Raw genomic sequence first — 17,484 nt, forward strand, 5'->3', positions numbered from 1 at the left:
TTTCCCGTGTCTTGTGAAGTGACGGGGCTCCGCAGAGAGAAACGTTATCGTCTCCGACCAAAACTCCGGCGTCTCCCCCGTTCCCTCCGGCCGCGTTCGGGAGGCTGAGGCGGGAAAAGCTAACACTAGGATCAGCATTGATTCATGGAGAGACCTTGGTCTGGTCAGCTAACATTACTGCCAAGCAGCTGAACTATAGAGTGATATTGTGCTTTTAGCTGACGTGTGTCTCCTCACTGTGTTGAGCGATGCTCCTTCATGTCTATGTAGAGCGAGCACAAGCGCCAGCAACAGGACGCTGACTTTAGTTGACTTAACGGACACAGGTGAAGCTGTTAACAAGACATTATGATTCTTACAAACAGTCCCTTTAACTTCCCATGTGCATACTGTGTTTGTTGTTGTTGTCCTCCTCCCATGAGCCCTGCAGGAGACGGGGCAGTTTCCTACACTATAGGTTAGCGATGTTCATACAATGTTGTTCCTCTTAAATCTAAAAGTAAGACCAAAGATGTTTTCGGGCCAGTCAGGACTGTTCTCCTCCTCTAAGAGTTCTCTATCTGTGCTCTATCTGGGCGCTAGTGTTTCTTTGAAGAGACATTAAAGTAGACCCTGTTTTGCATGGAGCCACCTTGCTGTTCTTGTTGGGACAGGATCCCTCACACACATAATAAACAGGTGGTCCCCGCTGCAGCTCTATCAGTCGCTGCACATCTCAAAGACGGGCTGACTCGCCGGGACTGCTGCCTGTCAAACATGAAGATGCTCTGGCTGAGTCTTCTGACTCTCGTGACGCCCGGACAGACTCCCGTCGTGGCCTCGCCTCTCCGAACCCAAGACCTGCCTACGCGACCCCACGCTGGACCGTCTGAAGCTGACCGGGAGTTTGCAGAGGTATTTATACGTGGGATCCAACCCCCTGTCTGTAGGTCTCTGTGCTGGGATCGTGTTGTTTTATTTATGGGAGATAGACTCTGGACAGCTTTAGAGCCCACTACCTCCACCTGAGTGGAGCTTTGCTCAGGTATGGCTGTCATGACCTCATTGTTGAACCATGGATAGGATCTGTGTTGTTAATGTTAATGTACAGCGAGCCGGTCATTGTTGTGGCAGAAACACCGGTGATGCCGCGGAGCTATACGTAGCAACGGTCTGCTATACATAGCAATGATCTGTTATACATAGCAACGGTCTGCTATACATAGGAACGGTCTGTTATATGTAGCAACGGTCTGCTATACATAGCAACGGTCTGCTATACGTAGCAACGGTCTGCTATACATAGGAATAGTCTGTTATACATAGCAACGGTCTGTTATATGTAGCAACGGTCTGCTATACATAGCAACGGTCTGTTATACGTAGCAACGGTCTGCTATACATAGGAACAGTCTGTTATACGTAGCAACGGTCTGTTATACGTAGCAACGGTCTGCTATACATAGGAACAGTCTGTTATACATAGCAATGGTCTGTTATATGTAGCAACGGTCTGCTATACATAGCAACGGTCTGTTATACGTAGCAATGGTCTGCTATACATATCAGCGGTCTGCTATACGTAGCAACGGTCTGTTTTAAAGAAATAACAGACCGCAGAACGCTGTGATTGACCAATCAGAATCGAGTATTCAACACCGCCGTGTAATAATTCTATGTAAACTATTTTATTTGTTGACATTTTCTAGAGGTATAATTATTTTTCTTGTTATTTTGTCGTAGTTTTTCTACCATTTTTCACCACTATATTACTTAAACTTCTTTTCAGTGAGATGCAAGTAACCAGCTAAAGTCGAAAAGTCGAACATCATATTACTTATGAATTGAAATGTTTTGATAGATATAAATATACTGGATGTGTCTACACCTATGCATTGTGTTTAACCCTCCAACATCTCCAGTAATCACTTCTTGAGGCTCGTTCTGCTGGAAGCTGAGACTGTTATTATATTAATCAGTTTGTTTTGATTTCTTACGATGATGAGATAACAGTAGAGGTATAAATCATAACTTAATTAGATAACTGAAGTTCAATGTGATGCATTGATAAGGCAGTAACACTGGAACACGTGCTGTCTGCAGCGTTATCTTGTGGGGACAGTTAATTAAGTCAGGAGATAAAAGCAGTCAAAATATGTGAGCAGCCAGTGCCACACAGAGTCACTGTGAGTTACAACATCCTCCACGTGAAACATCTCATGGCTGCCAATCCTTGATGTTGGATTGATCTTGATCTTAAATTTGATTGTGATCAAATTTGTGTAGAGCTGCGGTGATCCTGTGCATCAGAGTATCTGTAGGCCAACAAGTGGTGACAGCTATTATTACATACCATTGTATGTGTGTATAAAATGACAGTACAGCCACGTCTGTGCACCATGCTATCATTAAAGGTTTGAGAAAATGTTTGGAATGTTTACTGTAAAGACTGTAAGGCAAGGTAAGGCACGTTTATGAGCTCCTTTTGAACAACAAGGCAACATAATGGTGTTCATCAGTTCAGCATACAATCATTCCATTTTAGTTGACTTTACACCAGTTTGCATACCGACTGAATTATCTTCTTCAGGAATATCTACGGCACTTCTACGGCTACAAGCCCAAGTCAGAGAGACAGAAGAGGTCTGCAGACACAGATGTGGATGCCGATTGGACGACTGGACTCTGCGATGAGGTCCAGAAGATGCAGCGCTTCTTTGGTTTGCCTCCGAGTGGAGAGCTGACCGACGAGACTCTGGCAGTGATGAAGAGGCCGCGCTGTGGTCTGTCAGACGTGGAACCATTTGGAGAGACAATTCGCTGGAAGAAGAGCACCCTCAGCTACAGGTTAGGAATGGTCAGGAAGCAGGGCAGGAAAAATGGTACTGATGTCCCATAACAGACTGCAACAATGAAGAGCATCCCGTCACCACTGTAGAGCTGTTCTTAGGCTTAGGACAGGGGTCAGCTACCTTTACTGTCAAAAGAAGCATTTTAGGCAAAAAATAAAAATCTGTCTGGAGCCGCAAAACATGTGATCATTGTGATGAAGGTAACACAGTTTATAGTCTAAGTATATAGTATATAAGTCTAATGCAGTGAGGACCAAAGAGACAATGGACTACGGAGTATTAGGGCCACATTGAGGGAAAAAACATCTGAGATTTACACAATAAAGTCAGAATATTACGAGAAAAAAGTCATAACTTTACGAGAGAAAAAAAGAAAATTACACGTAAAATTACTACTTAATTAATTAATTAATAATATTATGACTTTATTCTCTAAATCTCAGATTTATTTTTTTTCCTCAATGTGGCCCTAATACTCCGACGTACCGTCGTACCGTCGTACCGTCGTACCATAGACCTACAACAACGATAAATACAAATGAAAATGTAAACAAAAAACAGTTATTCATTTCCATGTTTATAAATCCTCAGGGATTCACTGGAGAGGAGCTGAAGAGACGCAGGTTGCTGGCATAGGCAGTGCTTTGAGCTAAATGCTTACGCAAGCAATGGCAACAAGAACACAATAACAATGCTAACATGCCAATGTTTAGGAGGTGTGATGTTTTCAATATTCACCACCTTATTAACGTTTACTAATTAGCACTAAACACAACGCACAGCTGAGGTCAGAGGGAATGTTAATAGTTTTCTGGTATTGGACAAATGTAAGTTTTGACCTGATAATGGTGCTTATTACAATTCATCATGAGGTGGTCGTGAATGTGTCTACAACATTTCATGGCAACCTATCCGATAGTTCAAACTCAAAACACCAAATGTGAACCTGATATTCGATGTTCTCTGTTTGTTTGACTCTTCCACTGCCCGCCTCCCATCTGCCCTTAGAGGACTTCTCCGAGGTTGCCTTGTCCGTCGGCACCAATACGTCGAGGGTCCGCCGCCCAAGCGTCGGTATTTGACGCCCTGGGAGTGACACCATGTGTCAGATTAGTAAAGATTAATTAAATGAAGTACTAGTAAAATTCTATCTTCTATCCTCAGGATCGCTGGCTACAACCTCCCCATCCCTACCTCCAAGGTTCACAAAATCTTCAGGTCGGCGTGGAAGATCTGGTCCAACGTCACGCCGATGAAATTTCGCAAGCGGAGCAGGAAGGAGGCCGATATCGTCATCTCCTTCCACAACGGCGGTGAGCTTTAAAGAGACACTTAGCATAAAGGATTTAGTGAATGTGATGATGGTTAACTGCACTTTGTTTGTTGCAGACCATGAAGACGGCTCACCTTTTGACGGCACAGGAGGAATCCTGGCTCACGCCTTTCTGCCGGGGTCTGGTATCGGTGGAGACGTGCACTTTGATGCCGATGAAGACTGGCGCTTTAATTCTACTGGTACAGTATATATACTGCTATATATACATATATATATATGTATATATATATATATAACGCTATATATATATATATATATGTATATATATATATATATAGCAGTATAGTAGTAGTAATTTTACGTGTTATTTTCTTTTTTTCTCGTAAAGTTATGACTTTATTTTCGTAATATTATGACTTTTTTTCCTTCAACGTGGCCCTAATACTCCGTAGTACATTGTCTCTTTGGCCCTCGCTGCATTAGACTTATATACTAAATTCTTAGACTATAAACTGTGTTACCTTCATCACAATGATCACATGTTTTGCGGCTCCAGACAGATTTCTTTTTTCTTTTTTTTGCCTAAATGTCTCTTTAGACAGTAAAGGTTGCTGACCCCTGTCCTAAAGGAACATCATGAGTTGTGCACTGTACACTTTAATTGACTTTTTTATGTGGTTAGGGAATATGAAATCAACTGTAAATGTGAGAGAGTAGTGTTTTTTTTTTTTGCCTAAATATGGCTCTTTTGATAGTAAAGGTTGCTGACCCCTGGTTTAGAGCTACAAATCTCACATAATAAAAAAACACTTTGAGTAGGTTGACTTAAAGGTGAACATATTGCCACAGATGTTAGGTGTCAATCTGAATTTAAAAGGAAAGACTTGGCAGCATCATAGATCTGACAGATTACCTGATTTCCATATATCCATAAATCCTTTCTGTGCCATTAAACCCTGACGAGGGTCGCGTTCCTGCTTCCAGGTTTCAACCTATTTGCTGTAGCAGTCCATGAATTTGGCCACGCACTTGGCCTGTCCCACTCATCTGACCCCGGAGCTGTCATGTACCCGTCGTACAACTTCGCCCCCAATCATGAACTTCAGCTCTCCTTCCGCGACGTCAAAGACATCCAACACCTGTACGGTGAGTTTAGCTGAAGCATCATTTCACTGCTTGGATTCAGAAAGGTTGACGATTCTTTTCCAAAGCAGACAAATATAAATTATATTACGTGTCATACACTGTGATGGCATTGTGAGATACTGAATGGTAGGGATGCACCGATACCACTTTTTTTCAGACCGAGTGCAAGTACTTACATTTGGGTACTCTCCGATACCGAGTACCGATACGAGTACTTCTCTGTGCCAAAAGAGCCTCGTTAACAGCCAGCTGGAGGGTGTGAGCGACACACGGCATACGAGGCCGGGTCGGGCGCACCACCGTAAAGTGGTATCGGTGCTGTTGTATCGGAGCTGTTTAGCGAGTACGAGTACATGAACACAGTATTGGACCCGATACCCGATACTGGTATCGGCATTGGTGCATCCCTACTGAATAACGTGCTAGATTTAAAATAACCTCATCTTTACCGTAACCTAAAAGTTGATTCACTTTTTTAAATTAAATACACACACGAGTATGTTGTATAGATTTTGCTTATAAAATATTTACATGTCAGTTTAGTTACATGCACAAAATGAGCATGAATACACATGGTGACACTTCTGTAATCAAATAACATGTTGGTGTCTTTGTTCCCACAGCAGTGTGTGTGGGAACCAGCACCTGAAGCTAAAAACCACAACTTCCTCTTTCAAATGTTTCATCATTACTCTGTTGAAATGTGTTCAGTAACAGACCAGCGTCACAGCTTTATTTTCAAATCAAGTTCTCACAGTCTTCAGATTTCACCTTTTCAAATCTGCTATCTGCTATCTTAACTACTTTTCGTTGCATTGCAGTCGATGCCTGACTGAATGTTTTTGTCTTTTTAGTGGTTTTACAATCTAAGAAAAAGTCCGTAAAAATACGAGCCAATGTAATGTAATGCGTTAATATGAAGGAATTTTCCTGTATTTTTAAATGCGCATTGCATTGTGGGAACAAGAACCTCCGCTAGCGTGAAAGTTGGAAGAGGCAGAGACCATCACACACGGCAAAGTTTAGTTCAAATTTCAGATTTAGAGAAATCAACATTATTAGGACTTAACGTTAGCTCAATAAAGTTTTAGTTGGAAAGCTGTTTTGTTGTTTAGTTCAGCTGTTGTCGACCGTTAACGTTACCAGATACGCCAGGAATATTTTGCTGATTCATTTTGGGACAAGTTTGGTATTCTAGTTTACGTTTTACTAATGTTTATATTTTACGTCAGGCACAATGCAGTGCGTATTTAAAAATATGGGTAAAACTCCTGTTAAAAATCGATACAGAAAATTCCATCATATTAACGCCGTACATTGGCCCGTATTTTTACGGACTTTTCTTAGAGTGTAGGCTGCTAATGTAAATCTGCAGGTCATTAGGAAGAATGAAATCTTGTGATATAGAAGCATAAAATGGAATAGTGTGAAATGATTTCTGTCAATATAATTAATGTTTGATGGGAAACATTACACACACTACACAAAAATGTCCAATCTTATCTCCAATATGTAACATGTTCTCACTCCCAACTCGTCAAACACGGCAGCTTGGTCGGTCAGTGGCCCTACACTTCAAACTATGACGCTCTAGGTACAACCTGACGTAGCTAGTTACATGCATATACTTGGTCTTTTTTCAAAATAAACTTTTGTTTTCACAGGAAACAACTTGATTAGGTTTACGCAAAACAAACTACTTGGTTATGTTTAGGGAAAGGTTGTGGTTTTAGTGAAAATAAGCACATTTATTACGTAGTTAAGTAAGCTACGTAATAAATGAGATGTAGTAAACATTAACATTATGTAACTTAAACAAGTCAACGTTAATTTTTGGTTTCACACGGGACACAAACACCGGGTGAAAGTCATGTGTCCTGTAAAAGTTTTTCCCTAAGCGGACTTTATCGCTCTTTAAACTATGTAACCTGACTTCCTCCTTTACTTCTGCCATAACTGCGGCCAAGTCAAGCGTCATAGCTTGACGTGTAGTGCCGCTGACCAAGCTGTCATATTTGATGAGTTCATAATGCATGCATACATGTTATACTCCCTGCAGACTTCTGTGCCTTTAGCTTGGACTTGATTTGATTATATGCAGATGACATATTCTTTTATTTGAAAGGGAAAACACTGAGCTGGGTACACTTCAAAGGGTCTTATTGTTTCTGTCACTTAAACTGTTTACTTCTTTTGCCTGCAGGTATCAGTCCCAATTTTGCTTCACTGTTCTCAAAAAAACCTCCTCCAAAAACACCTGACAAATGTGATCCAGATTTGTCCTTTGACGCTGTAACAGAACTACAACAGGAGGTCCTGTTTTTCAAAGACAGGTATGTAAACTGTCCCAGAATGTCTACATCATGAAGGGTGTCTCCTTGGATACTGGACAAAACAATATTTAAAAGTTCCTTTTTGAGATAACTTTATTGCCCTTTTCAGATTTATGTGGCGTAAACATCCTCAGTTTGATGAAACAAGAATCACCCTGATTAGCAGTCTGTGGCCAGACAGCATACCTCCCAACCTGGATGCTGTCTATGAGAATGTGGAGAGGAATGTTATTGTGTTTTTCAAAGGTAAAATAAAGTAATATCCTAAAGCAGGGGTCAGTAACCTGCATCTCTTCAGCTCCTCTCTTGTGGCTACTGTGGATATTACGACGTTTTTTCTTGTAAAGTTATGACTTTATACTCGTAATATTACGAGTTTTTTTCTCGTGAAGTTATGACTTTATTTGCGTAATATCACAACTTTTTTCTCGTAATATTCTGACTTTATTGTGTAAATCTCAGATGCTTTTTCCCTCAATGTGGCCCTAATACTCCGTAGTACATTGTCTCTTTGGCCCTCACTGCATTAGACTGATATACCATATACTTAGACTATAAACTGTGTTACCTTCATCACAATGATCACATGTTTTGCGGCTCCAGACAGATTTTTTTTCTTTTTTTTTGCCTAAATGGCTCTTTAGATAGTAAAGGTTGCCGACCCCTGTCCTAAAGGAACATCATGAGTTGTGCACTGTACACTTTAATTGACTTTTTTATGTGGTTAGGGAATATGAAATCAACTGTAAATGTGAGAGAGTAGTGTTTTTGTTTCAGGTCATCAATACTGGGCGCTCAGGAGGTTAAAACTTGAGGAGGGTTATCCAAGAAACATTTCGGACTTGGGCTTCCCCTCCAGAATAAAATCCATAGATGCCGCTCTTCACTTCAGAAATGACCACTACACCGTGTTCTTCACTGGCCACGAGTGTTGGAGGTATTAAGATCTTTCACCACAGATACTGTACTTTAACTTCCCGCTGCATGCTTCCAGTCTTTATGCTAAGCTAAGCTAACAGCCTGCTGCCTTATATTGAATGCATTCTGTGAGTCTTGAATGGTGCACGGTGGTGAAAAACGATGTGTGTGATAAAAACAACCCGGTCTCACAGGAAGGCGTATAAATACCACGACATTACACGGACATGTCACAACGTGTTTGTTCAGCAAGATAATCTTAATAAATGATCACTTTTATGATTTTTGAAGCGTAAATGCAATCGGCAGAAGTAAAAAAGCTACCGTTAGACTACAATCGACACATTGACACATAAAAGCTTCAAAATTCATGAGAAGGATATTTACTGACATATTTTAACAAAACATTCAAATCTTAACCACAAAAAAATTTACATTATTTCAGGCATCTAACTAAAATAACTATCCAAAAACCCTATTGACTACCAGACGAGGCAACAGGATGTGCAAAACGGCAACTCATTTCTGGCTTTTGAACTCATTCCTGTCACTCTATTACAATCAGACATAAAATATTTATTTGGAAAAACATCATCAGGTGCCATATTAAAATACATTTAATTTACTTAATGTATACGTTATAACTAATGCCACAATTATTTAAAGGGACTATTTGTAACTTTCAGAAATGCTTCTTAACAGCGACACCTGTGGCCGTGAAGTCAGCGTCAGGCTCGCGCTTGCTCGCTCTAAATAGACATGAACGAGCATCGCTCAAAACAGTGAGGAGACACACGTCAGCTAAAAGCACAATATCACTCTATATTTCAGCTGCTTGGCAGTAATGTTAGCTGACCAGACCAAGGTCTCTCCATGAATCAATGCTGATACTGTGTTTGCTTCTCCTGCCTCAGCGCAGGCTTCAGCAGCGGGGCTCCGCAGCGGGAAACTCGTCTCCCTCCGCCCGCAGCCGGAGTGAACAGGGAGACACCGGCACCCGATCGGTAACGAGACGGTAACGTTTCTCTCTGCGGAGCCCCGTCACTTCACAAGACACGGGAAACCTCTGTTGGTCTGGAGGAGCTGCAGCAGTTATTTCTGCACAAACGTCCACTGAACATTCACTAGATATTCTCAGAGCTAAACTAACTCTTCTGCAGTGTGGAGTGAGCGTGCGTTCACGTCTAGAGGTGGAGCGAGTACGCGAGAACGCGCGCGCTGTGAGTGAAGGCAGAGGAGCGGGGACGCCGGCCACACGCGAGCACGCATATGTGAGCGCGCATGTGTCTCGACCCGGTACATTTATACGCTTAAAAAGTTACAAACAGTCCCTTTAATGTTCATAAATGCATTTCATATTGCATTTGTGTTAATATAAACTCGGAATAAAAAGTTTGGAAATTAGTGTTTGGTCAATTATTTCTCTGTTGTTTACCTTCACAATGATGTCCAACTTTCCACAAGGCTTTCCAACCATGTAAAATACAATGCCAATCAGCCTTGGAACGACAGAGAAATAATTGACTAAACACTAATTTCCAAACTTTATTTCAGCGTTTATAACTATTATGTTGCGCATACAGTAAACCAGACCAGACTGGACGTCACGTATTTCATGCTCCTAAATTCAGATAAAACTGAGATGGTCAGTTGCATGCTGTCCTTGTCTAACCCTCCCTGTGTGTGTGTGTGTGTGTGTGTGTGTGTGTGTGTGTGTCTCTTGACTACTTCCTTAGGTTTTGATGTAATGACGACTTACACATTTCCTGTGTGAGTCAAGCAGAATGACTAAATTACAAGGACTTTGATGTTTATCCTCCAGTGTGGGTTTTAAGCTGGTTAGTCAAAGTGACTTTGCTGGTTTCATCAGACACAACATTGTAATCTAATATAGCAGGAAAACAAAGCAGGAGACAAAGCCCTACCATGTTTTCTTTGTGTACTATATGTAGGTACAATGAGCAGCAGAAGATGATGGAGGGATCACCGACACTGGTAGAGCAGCAGTGGCCGGGGATTCCAACTCCCATCGATGCAGCTGTCTCCTACGAGGGTACTTACCGATACCAGTATCGGGTATCAGGTCCGATACTGTGCTCATGTACTCGTACTCGCAAAACGGCTCCGATACTACTTTACTTTCACTCCACATCCCCGACGTTGCGGGCGAGACGGGCGCCGGCCCTCACTTTCATTGCACCACAGAGTTTTGCTTGCACCCTCTGACTCGCGCGTGCGTTTGACTCTTTGGTCCGTGTTTCGGGTGGGTGGGTTGCCGACATCGCCGCAGAGCCCTGGCGCCTTTTACGTGGGCCGAGCCCCGATATGGCGGCACGAAACGGTTGGGCATAGAGCCGGTGGCGGCGCACCGCCTCGTATGCGGGACTCCCCAGCCTGCCGTGTGTCGCCCACACCCTCCAGCTGGCTGTTAACGAGGCTCTTTAGGCACAGAGAAGTACTCGTATCGGAACTCCGTATCGGAGAGTACCCAAATGTAAGTACTCGTACTCGGTCTGAAAAAAAGTGGTATCGGTGCATCCCTAGCTAATGGCCATACATTACAAGCACTGACTGAGCTCAAAAGGACATTTTCTGTATCACAATAATGAATCTTCCCAACAGGACTCGTGCACTTCTTCAAGAGAAACATCCACTACAGATTTGACTCCAACTCCAAACACGTCGTGTCCACCAGCTCCGCTAACGACCTGCTGGAATGCGAGAAGATTGACGACAATGAAACGCTGACAGTGAGGAGATAATTGGAAGGAAAGCACTCCATGTACTGTAGCTTGATGACGATGGTGCTGTGTTACAAAATGCTATAACCACAGAGTACCTAAGAACCAAACTAGGAACTGATTAGTTATCCAGAGAAAATGTGTCCCAGCACCTCAGTGTGTAATATAATGTTGTAATAATAATGTACCTTGTATCAAAGTACAGTTTTTCTTCGTCGTGTTTGATTTTAAAGTTACAAAATGTGTGTTTTATTCAAATGTTGCTGCAGGATGTGATTGTTCTTAAGATGTTAGATGATACCTACATTTCTTCTAAAGATACAAAATAAGATATAAAATGCATTTCTGTGGTTCTACCTTGTCATCACTGTGACAACGACCTATTTGAGATGTTGTTGAGAGGGAATTATTGTTGTTGAGAGCTTGAGTTGGAGAGAACAAATTGACTGGGTTATTAGAAACATAAATAAATCTATTGGTATAATAAGTCCTCTTGTTAACATAAACTGTCTCCTTACTCTTTATTATTATTATGATATAGTTTCTTTCAGTTGTGATGAAACATCCTCTGATGCTAAGCTAGAGCACATCGTCAGTGATGAACCCGAGGTCATCGGGTGTTTCGGGTCTTTCGAGCATCAGACAACCTCACTCAGGCGACCCAGCTGATGTTGATCAAGCCTCAGCTTGTGCCCTAGCTGCACTTTTCCACGGATCCGCTCTCTTGATCCAGAGCCACCTAGAGGCTTTCTCAACAACCTCCATGCTGTTACGGATGTCCCTCCTTCTCTCTCCTGTGATGCCGAGTGCACAGTAGGCCTTACAGAGGGACTGTCCTGCAAAAGCCTCTGCACCCTACCTCCACTGATAAGCACCTTGCCTTCCAGCCTCGTCTGCGGCAGTCGCTGACGAGGCCCTCATACTTCTCCCTCTTGCACCAATAAGCCTCCTCCATGCGGTCCTCCCATGGCACGGTGAGTTCCAGCATGACAATGTTCTTTGTTGTCTCTGATATTAGAACCATGTCAGGTCTTGGAGACATGCTGAGGGAACTTGAGTTGCCGCCTCAAGTCCACCGTAAACTGCCAATCCTGTGCAGTGTAGAGAAGCCCTGATGTTGCCTTATAGGTGCAGCTCTTGGCTTTTCTCTGGCTCTGATGAAGCTGATGGTGTGCTTCGTGGGTCTTGTCCTCCGGCTGCTGGTGTTGGCACTGCAGATGGTCACCTGGTCGCCCGCCAGCGATATCGGCCCTCCCCAAGCGCCTTAGGGCAGCAGCTCAAAATGTGCTCTACGGTCTCCTTCCTCTGGCAGAGGGAGCATGCAGGTGTATCAATCAAGCCCCAGCAGTGCAGGTTTGATGGACTGGGGAGGACATCAAAGACACACATATTTGTTTATGCACATCACACACATTTATTGTTCTTTTTAATGTATTTATTGCTATTATATATCCTGTTATCTAATTGTCATCCCTATTCTATAGTCATATTATTTCTGTATATTAATCTTGTGTTCTCTATAACATTGTGCAATTGTAGCACTATTTCTTCCGCACTCTTCCTCCACTGTAGATTTATTTTGTTATGTTTCTGTCGTCTTAATTTGTGCAAAATAAATAAAAACAAATTAACTTAACATGCATGAATTCAAGCTTTTTTATTGCATCGCGTTCATTCTCTCTGAGTTTCTGCATTTACTGGTGTTGATCAATTTGTCTGACACAACATTGCAATAGACGTTACTGCTTCCTCTGTGCCCACGATGAGCTAACAGAAACTTTCCCATTAACTGTGATGTAAATTATTACAAAGACATCTGGATGGAAAATAACCACCTGTAGTTGACTCACTCAGCTTCTCCATCATGTTGTCTGTGGAGTTTAACACCCATTCATTTGTTATAGAATAAACTGACTTTAATGATTAAGCCCAAATTAATTAATTAATACCCCCTGACCCGGCAGAACTTTTTTAATTTTAAATGTAAGGCAAGAAGGAATTTTTGTTCACAGTGACGTGACACAACATGTCCGTTTGTTCGCCCTATAGAAGCTCTACCAGAAGCAACAACAGCAGCGTGAGGGCTGGAGAAGAGAGTTTGTGAGCTCAGACTCCTGATGAAGGAAATGCACTCACAAAAACACCTGGAATAATTACTGACATATATTGTCAAACAGTAAAAGGCAAGCACTGCTGTAAAACCTCTCAGAGGAGATACTTGAAGAGACTGCGTGGACCTGAATGCATACAGAATAAAAGAAAACAGATAAGGGAAAAAGCTGTTGGCACCCTAACGTCATTTTATTCCAACATTTAAGTACTTCATATGTAATGTAAGTAATTACAATTACATTATCATATATAGACTTCTTATAATCTACTACATGTATCATATGCATGTCTGTCACCGTTCTCAATAGTTTGGGGTCAGAACGAGGTCCAGATACAAATTGAAAATGTTAATATATCTTTATTTCTTACGATACCCCAACAACTAGCAATACTGTGAAGTTAATGTAACAAACGTGTCATGTCATCATAATTACAGTGTCATGTTTTGGGAAAATTTTCAGTTGGGTGAGCAATCACAGCACAACTTCCTCTCGTGTCCATAAAAGGAATATTGAGTTAGCGACTCAAAGGTGTCGTTGCTCAACACGCCCTGTGACGCTGACGCCTTTCAGCCTATATATACCAGGTGCCTGCAGCACAGAGACACAAGTTGGATTCAACGAAAACATGGAGACTTTCAATCTATGCGTTCTACTGAGCCTGGCAGTCGCAGTTTACTGCGTGCCGATATCGCAGGTTACGGTGCAAGATGAGGATTTTGCAGAGGTATGTATGCTTGCTTTGTCTGTTTCTGCATGCATTGGATGCATGTGGACACTTTTGGGATTCTGAATGTTACGCTGTACGGGGAAAAACTAGTGGCAAATGTAAATAGCTTTCTGTATATTACGTACAGCTGACTCCTGTTCTCTCTCTTGCAGAACTACCTGAAGAACTTCTTCAACCTAACAGAGGAGAGCGGTCCGCCCATGAGACGGGGGATCAGCCCGGTGAGCAGGAAGCTGAGTGAGATGCAGAGATTCTTCGGTCTCCAGATCACCGGGACGCTGGACGCCGACACCATGGCGATGATGAAAAAGCCCCGCTGTGGCGTCCCGGACGTCAAAATCGCCCGTTTCTCCACGTTTGGAAATGACTTCAAGTGGAAGAAAAACAGCCTTACCTTCAGGTGACTGATCTGACGTGAGAAAGTAAAGTGTGAGAGAGTAATATCATAGTAAGACTAACTAATAATATTCTTTGTCTGTTGTCCTACAGGATAGAGAACTACACACCTGACATGCCTGTGTCAGAGGTAGATGACTCCATAGAGAAGGCGCTGCAGGTCTGGGCCAAGGTCACTCCTCTGAGATTCACAAGGATCTACAGCGGCACAGCTGACATCATGATCTCCTTCGGGGGCCGATGTGAGTACAGAATACTCTCTCTATATACTCAGGTTGTTGGTTGTGATGTCCCATGAAGCAGCTTTGCTTGAATCTGACATGAATATGTTCTTGTTAACAGCACATGGTGATATTTACCCCTTCGATGGCCCTAATGGCATTCTTGCCCACGCCTTCGCCCCGGGCCGCGACTTGGGAGGAGATGCTCATTTTGATGAGGATGAGACCTTCACTTTCCGCTCAAACAGAGGTCAGTCTGTTTCTCTTTTTACTCACTAAATGCTGTCGATCAGAGAGGAGCTGTAACTAACCTGTAGTTCTGTGTATTCTCTGCTGCAGGCTACGTCCTCTTCATGGTGGCTGCCCATGAGTTCGGCCACTCCCTGGGCTTGACTCACTCTAATGATCCCGGTGCTCTCATGTTCCCCCACTACTCGTTCGGAAACCCCGACACCTTCGTTCTGCCGCGGGACGATGTCAACGGCATCCAGTCTCTCTATGGTTAGTACTAACTGGCTGGATCATCGATGCCTGTTTGCTCACAGTAGCACTTGACCAAAATCTCTTGCACAATCTCTGACAATGTCTTGCTAATGTCATTGTTGTAATGCTGATTTTGTTTAACCTCCAGGTCCAAACCCTCAGGATCCCTCTATAGAGGAACCTCAGCCCCCCACCACCCCCGACGCCTGTGATTCAACCATGGTCTTGGATGCTGTCGCCACCCTGCGAGGAGAGATGCTCTTCTTCAAAGATAGGTATTGTAGACGTATAGTTCAAACATCTGAATGCTGAAGTCCATCAAGAGTGTTTTCTGACTTATAATGTTCTTGTGTGTTCTCAGGTTCTTCTGGCGTAGTTACCCTCAGAGCAACACACCTCAGCAGAGTCTCATCACAAACTTCTGGCCCGACGCCCCCACCAGCATCAACGCCGCTTATGAAAGCCAACAATCAGACAAACTCTTTGTCTTTAAAGGTAACGTGTTCCCCTTATCTATACCCGAGGCTCCAATCTGACGACTACATTATTTACATTTACATGCATATACTAAAAAGCATTTTCTTTTTTATCTCTATACAGGTCGTGAAGTGTGGGCTTTCAGCGGCTACGATCTCGTGAGTGGCTATCCTAAACCAATCTCCAGTTTCGGTCTGCCCAAAAGTGTGAAGAAGATCAACGCGGCCCTCTATGACGTGCGATCTGGCAAGACTCTGTTCTTTGTAGGCGACAATTACTACAGGTGTGTTCAGATGACGTGATGTGAGATGAATTCAGGTGATGGTTAACAATAGTGAATGTATCTAACTGCTGTCTGTGTTTCCTCAGTTATGATGAGGCCAGAAAGACGATGGACCAGGGTTTCCCCAAGCGAGTGGATCAGACCTTCTCCGGCCTGACCTCCGAGGTGACTGCAGCTTTCCAGTACAGAGGTGAGCAGCAGTCAAAGTTTGGGATGCACCGATACTATTTTTTCAGACCGAGTACAAGTACTTACATTTGGGTACTCTCCGTTACCGAGTTCCGATACGAGTACTTCTATGTGTCTAAAGACCCTCGTTAACAGCCAGCTGGAGGGTGTGAGCGACACACGGCAGGCTTGGGAGTCCGGCATACAAGGCGGTGCGTCGTGACCGGCTCTAGATCAGCTTGGAAAGGCTCGGGGCGAAGGTGCTTCCCGGGGCCGTGGCCAAAGTGTCACCGGGGCGGACTGTCCTCAGTGCGCCCCAACCACGTCGTGCCACCATATCGGGGCTCGGCCCACGTAAAAGGCGCCAGGGGTCTGCGGCGATGGCGGCAACCCACCCGACCCGTCTTGAAACACGGACCAAGGAGTCTAACGCACGCACCAGTCAGAGAGTGCAAAACCCTGTGGCGCAATGAAAGAGAGAGCCGACGCTGAGGTGGGATTGGTCGGGAGCACCATCGGCCCGTCTCGCCCGCACCGAGTGCACCTAGTGCGATAGGACCCGAAAGACGGTGAAGAGAGGTTAACGTCACGCTGCCGTAAAGTGGTATCGGTGCCGTTGTATCGGAGCCGTTTTGCGAGTACGAGTACATGAGCACAGTATTGGACCCGATACCCGATACCGGTATCGGGTATCGGTGCATACCTACTTCCAAGTCAAGATGATTGAAATGAGAAATTAGCACATGAAGCTAACACTGAGTGTCTGTTCTACAGGTTTTACTTACATCTACAGCGGACCCCACATGTACGAGTACAGCCTGAGGACCGGGAGGATGTTCCGTCTGCTGGGGAACAGCTACTTCCTGCGCTGCACCAACTACTAGACCCGTTTACTAGCCAACTTCTTTATGTAGCAACAGAGTTAAAGCAACCATAAGTAATAATATATCTTATAATATATAATTATATTGTTACACACTTACGGGTGGATAAATGCCCTTCCTGAGAACAGCACCTTATTTGTTATTTTTACTCTTTTTGTGATGCTTTTTTGAAGTTAATTATTCTATTTTATCTTATAGTAGCTTATTTAAGTCATATTCATAATTGAATTATTGCTGTTGTTATTTTTGTTGCTGTTTGAATGTAGTTTAACTGTGAAACTTTGGAGCATGTTACCCAAAGTCATTTGACATTGTTACACGTGTATACACCACTGTGATAAAACATATGAATGTATGTATGCAAATATTAAGAAAAACAAATGTGACAGTAAGAATGAGCAAATAAACATTGTTTAAATACATTTTAAGTATGTTTTCTTGTTATTTTGCATATGCAGATCAAATAATATATAATATCCTGTTTGC

At 43.1% G+C, this 17,484-nt stretch overlaps 2 protein-coding genes across 2 annotated transcripts; both read left to right on the forward strand.

The window, feature by feature from the left end:
- Window positions 1-376: 376 nt before the first annotated feature.
- Window positions 377-11,366, forward strand: LOC119476159 (matrix metalloproteinase-18-like). The gene is made up of 10 exons (XM_037749409.1): window positions 377-894; window positions 2,570-2,826; window positions 3,996-4,144; window positions 4,221-4,346; window positions 5,092-5,253; window positions 7,457-7,586; window positions 7,696-7,832; window positions 8,364-8,523; window positions 10,457-10,557; window positions 11,127-11,366. Exons 1-10 carry the CDS (start codon window positions 622-624, stop codon window positions 11,264-11,266), a joined length of 1,635 nt encoding a protein of 544 aa, XP_037605337.1. The 5' UTR covers window positions 377-621; the 3' UTR covers window positions 11,267-11,366.
- Window positions 11,367-13,955: 2,589 nt separating this feature from the next.
- LOC119476138 (collagenase 3-like) lies at window positions 13,956-17,420 on the forward strand. The gene is made up of 10 exons (XM_037749385.1): window positions 13,956-14,083; window positions 14,239-14,486; window positions 14,576-14,724; window positions 14,825-14,953; window positions 15,043-15,204; window positions 15,335-15,461; window positions 15,548-15,681; window positions 15,787-15,946; window positions 16,033-16,136; window positions 16,889-17,420. Exons 1-10 carry the CDS (start codon window positions 13,985-13,987, stop codon window positions 16,996-16,998), a joined length of 1,422 nt encoding a protein of 473 aa, XP_037605313.1. The 5' UTR covers window positions 13,956-13,984; the 3' UTR covers window positions 16,999-17,420.
- Window positions 17,421-17,484: the final 64 nt, after the last annotated feature.

Source organism: Sebastes umbrosus, chromosome 17, assembly GCF_015220745.1.
Source record: "Sebastes umbrosus isolate fSebUmb1 chromosome 17, fSebUmb1.pri, whole genome shotgun sequence".
Taxonomy (NCBI): Eukaryota; Metazoa; Chordata; class Actinopteri; order Perciformes; family Sebastidae; genus Sebastes; species Sebastes umbrosus.